Source organism: Lolium perenne, chromosome 2, assembly GCF_019359855.2.
Source record: "Lolium perenne isolate Kyuss_39 chromosome 2, Kyuss_2.0, whole genome shotgun sequence".
Classification (NCBI taxonomy): domain Eukaryota; kingdom Viridiplantae; phylum Streptophyta; class Magnoliopsida; order Poales; family Poaceae; genus Lolium; species Lolium perenne.
The window spans coordinates 92,393,742-92,402,363 of record NC_067245.2 but is presented as its reverse complement, the minus strand read 5'-3'; the positions used below and the strand labels follow the sequence as shown (position 1 = coordinate 92,402,363).

Below are 8,622 nucleotides of genomic sequence, written 5' to 3'. Positions count from 1 at the left end.
CCAGGCAAAGAAAGAACAATGACTGAAAATTTCTTAAAGTTGAAGTGGACCTTTGATACTAAGATACAGTAGTGCTTCAGGTACCCTCAGTTATCCCGGTAGCACCATAAGTCCTTACATGTCTCTAGCCATATTCATGAAACAGAACATCACAACCACAAAACCAAAAGGCAAAGATATTGATATCAAACATCACTTTCAAAGTGGTAAGTGAGATTTGAAATCCACAAGGGACCTTCCATAATGCTAAACCAGCTACAGACTACAGATCCTAAAAGTCTTCCTTAGAAGATGTGGGGCGACCTTCATAGTCCAATTTTGCTCCTAAGCTTGCCATGATAACCCTGAATTTCATCCTGATCTTCTCCATCATGTCTTGAACCTGGTTATTCTCTGGATCAGACAAAGGATAGTTGCTGAGTAGTGCAGCCAGTTGTTCCATGTTCTTCCTGATTCGAGCTGAGAATGCATCTTGATCAAGGCGAATTGCTGACATCCACACATCCAAACAGCCCTGATAGAACCCCAGTTCTTCACCTATCTGGAAACCCATCTTCAAACCAACCTGCCTTCCGTCTTCCTTTCCAGACACCAAGCCATCATCATAACCATTTTTGTAACCCTCTTGATAATGTGTTTGATCTAAGGTTACCATTGGTTCAAAAATATCAGTATCGTCTTTGGCTTGTTGATCCATGATATGAACCAGTCTGATCACGTTAAGCAATAATCGGCTTCCAAAAACATTCAAGTCCAAGCAATCTGCTCCACAAACAAAATAAAGGTTACACAATAAGTAAACCTATATGAATACATGTTAAAGGACAAGAGAAAATGCTCTTAACTGAAAGTATCAAGAGAGGGAAATCAGGCTTTTCCTAAAATATGGCCTAAATGTTGTTGCACGTCAACTGAAGACAACCCAGATGATTTACTAAAATTTGAAAAGCAAAGGAATACAAACACATTACATACAAATAGTGAAGGGGGTCCTAAATTACCACTGCATTCTTCCTTTGCCTTGACAAGGAAACGTAGGGGAATTATCTTACTCTGTCCAACGCTTTGCTAGCTAACTAGATATTATGAAACAGTACAACTTTGACAAAAAGTTCTTCTAATAGATATAGGCTCTATTTTTTCTGAAGTCCAGAACCTATGGGCCACAAAATGAAAACTGTTAGGACTACAGCCGCCTGATATCATAATTCGTTCATCAGAGATCCCTCTGGTTAGATTAACCAATTGATTACATAGAGAATTCAAGTATTCAAAAAGAAGAAAAAATCAATTATATGACCTTGAAATTCACTATATTGTCTAAAGTTCCTAAATTCATCAGCAAATCTGATACGTGTTGTTGTTCACACTCCCATCTCAGATTAACCTATTGGTTACATAGAGAATAGAAGTATTCAAACACAAGAAAGGATACCCGGAGGATTGCAGGAGGTCACCGGGAGCTAGATGACGAGGCTGAGTTCGTCGGAAGGAGCTGGAGATTGTCGGGCAGAGGTGGACGTAGAGCTCTTCCGGGAGGCGGGGTTTGGCGACGCGGCCGGCGAGGCAGCTCCGAGGCGTGTTTCCGGTCAGCGGCGGCGGGCTGGACCTGGTGCTGGACGGCTCTGGACAGAGGGGATCGGCCGATAGAAGAGAACCACTGAAAGAGGGGCAGGGCTGTAAGGATCTATGTGTAAAAATGTTATTTTTGGGGGGCAAAACTGGAGAACCTGTGCGCCGCTTTAAGCCTTGGCCTTCGTCTTCACCTCACCGCTCTCGGCCTCTTTCTCCTGTGGCTATGCTGATCTAGGGTTTAGTCTTCTGGCTCTAGGGTTTAGGATTGGGTAGAGCCGAGCTCCCCTCCCGATCCTCTCCCATGGCGTCGTCACACCGAGTAAGTTGCCCATCCCCATTCTCTCCCCGCGAGCGCCCGCGCGCGAATCTCCGTCGGATTATTTTTGTGGTCGATGCGTGATTGGAAACGGGTCGAATTCCAGTGCAGCGATCCGTCTCCTAATCGGAGTTTTCCTGTGCATTGGGATTGGATGAGTTCCAGTTGCTCATTTCGCGCGACTGATTTTTCATGGTGTGCATTGTATTTGACTCGTACTCCCTCCGTTCTTTTTTAATCGACGCGAAGTTAGTTCATTGTTTGCACATAGAAAGTGAAGTGCCCGCGTCGATTAATACGGGACAGAGGTAGTATGTCTTTATCGAAAAAATTTGACTCGTATGTGGCATGTTGGTTATGTATATGTAGGTAAGGGTTGGGACCCTGGTTCCCTTTGCTCAAGGCAAATCTGGGCCATCGAATGCCTCACTGCTAAGCATTCCCATCTTTGAGGGTTCCAATGTCGTTGGGAGGAGTAATTTGGTGGTTGTCGACAAGAGGGTCAGCCGCAAGCATTTGAGTCTGCGCGCCTTCGCGGATGGCTCCGTCGAAGTTGTCGTGGTGAGTTTGCAGGAGGCATGCTGTTGTGTTTTAATTTCTTCTGATTCTGATTGGAAAAATAAACTGGTTCAGTTCCATGTCGATGGGTTTGCAGGAGGGGCCAAATCCCATTGTTGTCCGGTCAGAGGGGCAGGCGAGAAAGGTTTGTGCTCAGGGTAGAGCCAAGATTGTCTATGACGATGTCCTAGAGCTTATTCCCGGTGATTATATTATGAAGTATGTGCCTATGAGTGATGAGCGTAAAAGCTCCGCTTCAGTGGATTCGAATGACTTAAAGAAGGGAATGACTTCAATGGGTGAGCCGCTATTTCACTATCCACTTCCGGCAGCAACAAGTCGTCCATCATATGCTGCCTATCACGTGCAAAGTTGTGCAACACACAGCAAGCATTAATAATTCGAACCTGCAACACACAGTAAGCATTTGTTCATATCAAGCATTTGTTCATATCAAGCATTTGCCATTTGGGTAGTTTTTATTGAACACTTTATGGACATATGTTACCTGGTCCTTTATGTCAAAGAAGCTAGGACAACGTAGAACAGCCCACTTTTTCTTCCATAACCCAAAAGTTCTCTCAACACAATTTCTAGCACGAGAATGACGCAAATTATACAACTCTCGATAATTTTGAGGATGTTGTTGACTCGCTGCCCACTCTTTCAAATGATAGCGAGTGGATCTGTATGGACATAGAAAGCCAGGTCCATTTGTATAACCAGCATTGGCTAAGTAATATTTTCCTATGTTGAAGCAACTGAGTTAGCTAACGAACAAATTAAGTAAAACTACGCGAAGAGAAAGAGTCGTACCATGAGGTACAACAAATGCATCTTCTCGGCTTGTTCTCATTGCATCACGCAAGACCCTTGAGTCGGATGCTGAACCCTCCCAGCCAGGTAAGACATACAGAAATTTCATATTCCAGTCAACAACGCCTAGCATGTTAGTGGTGTAGACTTGTTTTCTATTTCTGTACCTCCCTTGGTCAGCCACATCAACACAAACATCAACGTGGCAACCATCTAATGCCCCAAGTGCATCAGGAAACCACTTCCATTTGTAATCATTCGGAGCTTCAATAGATGGATCAGGAAGCTTAATAAACTCAGCATGGAGAGATAGAATGGCTGTTAACACTTCTGAAAAGTGTGTGCTAATAGTCCATAACGACCTCTTGTACTGACCTCGGAGCAACCTCATTTTCAGACCGTGACCAACTACTAGCAAAAACATGGCAACCTTTTCTTCCACAGCAACAAACACACTACCACGGAGACCACACCTCTCACGCAATATAGTGCACAAATCATGAAAGTTCCTTTTAGTTAAACGAAGCTGATCATAGCATGCTACTTCGCTGCCATCATACATTTCTTTTAGCAGGTACTTTCTTAAACTCAGTTTATGCTCATCATCATTAAAGCTTCCTAATTCCCTCGGCGCCCTTTGTGAGCTAAGGTACGCCATAGCAAGAAGAATGGAGTGGAAGTATTGTTCAGTCAATACAATCCTTCTTCTCTTTCTTCTTTTGTTTTCTTCCGTTATATAAGAAACCAGTTCTAATTCTTCGCTCATTTTCCAACTACAATATACATCAATTTTATTAGCATGCCATATAATCTGTAACCTAGACAGTAAATAGCAACATCAAATTATGAGAACTTTGCAAACAATTCACAACACCTTTTTCACACACAATCACATATACAAACAATTCACAGCAAGTAACTTGATTGAAAATTAAACTTCTCAAAGTTATACCACCAGATCGATGACTAATCTTGTTTAAGACGGATGGAAACAATGGGAATGGAACGGCCGCCGGAGCTGCGAGCGGACCAGGTATGGTACTAGTCGTCGCTACCGGAATCGAGGAAACAGGCGGTGGCTAGCTAGCGCCGTTCAAAGGCGAGAACGGTCGTACGTCACCATGTCCATACAATTCCCGTTAACAGAGATTTGGGGGAGAGGGGGCGAACTCAGTAGCCGGCCATGGCAGCCGGAGGGGCGGGGAGAGGATTACCTGCGCGCGACGCCGGGTCGGGGAGATCAAGCTGGCCCCGTCGTCCTCGCTGCTGCTTGCGACCTGCAGACAAGATCTGTGAGGGCCGGGTCGATTCAGCAGGGGAAAAGGAAGGGCGGCGTCGAGGGAGAGGGCGCGAACGCCGGCGGTCGCCGGGAGATGCCGGGGGAAGGGCGCGCGGCGGTGAGGTACCTTCAGGCGCCGTCGATTTGCCTGGAGGACGGCGCTAGGTCGCCAGGTCGAGGGAGTCGCGGTCTGGGGCTCGACTACGATGCCAAGCAATGTCGAGGTGTGGTGCTCGACTTTGGGGAACGGACTCTCTCCATAGCAACCGGGCCGGTCAATATTCGGGCCGAATACCTAGCCCCAATGTCTAGCACAGCCAAACAGCTCCAATTGAGGTATTCGGGCTGGGAATGCCCCAATATCCAATGCTAAGCCTCAATACAAACATCTAAACATGGCCTCAGGGGCACTTTGTTTTCCTGTACAATCTCATTTTTTTCAAGGATACGTCATGGAAAGACGTATCGGTTTCATAGAAGGGGTGGCCAAGAGGCCAAAAGATACAACACGCCTCTGGCACAGAAGCCACGGGCGCACCCACACTAACCCTAAAGGCTAGCACACACACCTAAGCAACTACTCGCGACATCTCCACTTTTCCACCGGCACGAGTATGCCTCTAAACAACTTAGCAGCTCGCCAAAGCTCAGCCTCCTCTGAGATCCTGTGAATTACCACGGCCCTGGAAGGGGCCAAACCTTCAAAAACTACATCGTTGCGGTGACGCCAGAGGGTCCAGCACACGAGCACCACCGCTGTCCAGAGGTCCCTGTCCCCTCCCGGGCCCCCCTTCTTATCCTGTAGCCAGTGGACGAGAGTGGAGTCTGGCTGTGGCATCCAGTGGAGCTTGCCCCAGAGGCGTAGAAACACAGCCCAAACCTCACGCGCTAGGACGCAGCCCATGAGAAGGTGGTCCAGGGACTCGTCTCCCTGATCGCAAAAAGGGCAAGATGCCGGGTGAGGAAGCCCACGCCGACTAAGCCTGTCAGCCGTCCAGCACCTGTTGCGCACTGCCAGCCACATGAACACTTTGCAGTTTGGGGGTGCGCGCGATTTCCAAACCTGCAGAGCACCGGCCATGTCCACTCTGGCGCCGAACATCCCCTCATAGCAGGATCTGGCGGAGTAAGAGTTGTTCCTCTCCCACCGCCATCTGAAGCTGTCATCCACGCCCTCTGTAAGAGTGATCTGTACCAGTCGATCAGCAAGTGCGAGGAGCTCAGCGAGCGCAGAGGCGCCTAGGTCCGGGGATAGGTCCTCGAGCCAGCCCCCTGCCAGTCCCTCTCAGACCCGTCGTTGTTTGGCTGCACGTTTCGGCACTGCGGCAAACAAGTTTGGGGCAATGTCGCGGATCCGCCCATCAGGCAGCCAGTTGTCTGTCCAGAAAAAGGTGGACGCACCGTCCCCTACCACTGAATGTGTGGCGCCTTCAAAGAGGTGCTTTGCAAGCTTAGGAACTTGTATATTTAGTTCCTTCCACGGCTTCGTGTCATCAACCCGCTGAAGCCAGAGCCATCTCGTCCTCAGGGCTACGTTCATCATTCTCAAGTTTGGGATACCGAGACCACCCCAAGCCTTGGGAGTGCAAACTTTGTCCCATGCCACCAGGCAATGGCCGCCCTTCACGTCCTTTCTTCCTTTCCATAGAAATCCCCTGATTATCTTCTCAATCGCAAGGATGGTCTTGACCGGGATGTCGAGGGACATCATGGAGAAAATAGGCATCGCCGATAGAGTGGATCGGACAAGCTCCAAACGGCCCCCTTTGTCGAGGAGCGACGCCTTCCACCCTGGGAGCTTGTTCGCTACACTGTCCACGAGATATTGAAGCTGGGGCGCAGAGGGCTTCCTCAAAGACAACGGTAGCCCCAGGTACTTCTGCGGGAAGGGTTCTATTGGGCTCCGCAATTCCTGTTCCACCAAGGCTACGTGAGCGTCCGTACATCGGATGAAGTTGACCGAGCATTTGGCGATGTTGGTACGCAGCCCTGAGGCTGCCCCGAAATCCTCAATAACCGCCATGAAGGTCCTGAAATCCAGCACTGAGGGCCGCAGGAAGGTCACAACATCATCCGCATAGATGGATGTACGGTGACGCAGCCCTGTTGGTGCGAGCGGGCTCAACAATCTCTCCTCCGTGGCCTTCTGGATCATCAGATGCAGAACTTCCATAAGTAAAATGAAGAGCTGCGGGGATAGAGGGTCGCCCTGTCTGAGTCCACGCCTATTGGCAATCCGCGACCCCGGTGTGCCGTTGAGTAAGACACGCGTCGAGGCCGTGGAAAGGAGCGCGCAGAAGCACGTGAGGAGTCTCTCTCCAAAGCCCAGCTTCCGGAGAACATCCATGAGGAAAGACCAATCCACAGTGTCAAAAGCTTTGGTGATGTCCAACTTCATAAGTACAGACGGGATGGAACTACTGTGGAGCTTGCGAGCAGTCCCCTGGACCATCATGAAATTGTCATGCAGGCATCTTCCACGAACAAAAGCGCTTTGATGGACTCCAACCATCTGCGGGAGGACCGGGGCAATCCGATTTGCCAGAACTTTCGCCACCCACTTGGCGACCCCGTGGATAAGACTGATAGGCCTGAAGTCTCGCACTTTGTCCGCCCCTGGCTTTTTTGGGAGGAGGGTTATCAGGGCTCCATTGACAGCACCGAATCCACGACAGTCAAGTCTCGACAAGGAGTTGAAGGCGTCCATGACATCCTCCTTGATGATGTCCCAGCAGACCACAAAGAAGCGCGCTGAGAACCCGTCGTGCCCCTGGGCACTTGTCCAGAGGCATATCCTTGATGGCTTTCCACACTTCCGCCTGAGTGAACTCTCCATCTATGTGCTGGAGGTCAAAGGAAGGAAGCCCCAGGTAGTCCAGGTCGAGAGTGAATGGCCTGTCAGCCCCGGTACCCAGAAGATCGTCAAAGAAACTATCCACAGCCTCAGCCTTGTCTGCATGCTCTGTGATGCGCACCTCGTCGACCATGAGGTGTCCAATAAAGTTTTTCCTCCTCCTGTGACTCGCGTGCAAATGGAAGAAACGCGTGCAAGCGTCGCCTTCCTGAAGCCAAAGAATGCGGGAGCGTTGCCTCGCTATTGTTCTTTCCAGGGATGCCAGACCCAGCAGCTTCTTTTTTAACAGTCGTCTCAACGCCTTCTCTTCTGGAGATAAAAGGCGGGACTCCATGGCCACGTCAAATCGCAGGATCAGCTCTGTCGCCATAAGGATTTGCATCTTCACGCTGCCAATGAATTTCGAGCTCCAGCTGGCGAGCCTCTTAGCCGTCGCCCTCAATTTCAGATCTAACCTCTTAAAGGGGCATGGGTCCCGCGGTTGCGCGTTCCACACTTCTTGGACAACTTCCAAGAAGCCATCCATCTTTGGCCAGAACGATTGGAACTGAAATCTACGCCCTCTGTGAAGGTCCGGGGCCAGATTAAGGATCAGCGGACAGTGGTCCGAAGGTCCACTAGAGGTAGCAGTCAGCAGAGTGTCGGGAAACTGCTCTTCCCAATCCACGGTCGAGAAGACCCGATCCAACCTCTCAAGAGTTGGATGTTGACGCTCATTAGACCAGGTGAATCTCCGTCCATTGAGGTAGAGCTCCTTTAGCTCTAGGTCGGACAGAGAACGGCGGAATCTGCCCATCATACGCCGGTGTAGGATCCCTTGATTCTTATCAGCAGCGTCCACAATCATGTTGAAATCCCCAGCAACAACCCACGGGCCAGCGTGCAAGTCACGGACATCCTGCAATTCCTGCAGAAACAACCGCTTATCTGCCTCACTTTGCGGCCCATAGACCCCGGTAAACCACCATCCATTACCGTCCCCTACTGTAACACGGGCAGTGATTGCATTCTCCGAAAGGTGTGGGTTGGAGACCGAGACCAAGGCAGATTGCCAGGCAAGAAGGATCCCTCCACGCGTGCCTGTCGCGGGTAGGAAGTAAAACCCATCGAAGGAGGTGCCAAGGGCCTCCCTTACCACACGGTCAGATATGACCGCCATCTTCGTTTCCTGGAGACATACCACAGCCGGCCTAGAGGGTGAGATGGCCTGATAAACAGCAAGCC

At 49.7% G+C, this 8,622-nt stretch overlaps 1 protein-coding gene across 2 annotated transcripts; it reads right to left on the bottom strand.

The window, feature by feature from the left end:
* Nucleotides 1-9: 9 nt before the first annotated feature.
* On the bottom strand, nt 10-4,767 carry LOC127333266 (uncharacterized). Of its 2 annotated transcripts, XM_071826135.1 has the most exons (5): nt 4,672-4,748; nt 4,480-4,542; nt 3,266-4,038; nt 2,958-3,196; nt 2,677-2,856 (listed from the first exon to the last, which is right to left on the bottom strand). In XM_071826135.1, exons 3-5 carry the CDS (start codon nt 4,029-4,031, stop codon nt 2,677-2,679), a joined length of 1,185 nt encoding a protein of 394 aa, XP_071682236.1. In that variant the 5' UTR covers nt 4,032-4,038; nt 4,480-4,542; nt 4,672-4,748. The 2 variants fall into 2 exon arrangements, with proteins under 2 accessions (XP_051215597.1, XP_071682236.1); XM_051359637.2 differs by lacking the exons at nt 2,677-2,856; nt 2,958-3,196; nt 3,266-4,038 and adding an exon at nt 10-762 and having other exon boundaries at nt 4,672-4,767.
* Nucleotides 4,768-8,622: the final 3,855 nt, after the last annotated feature.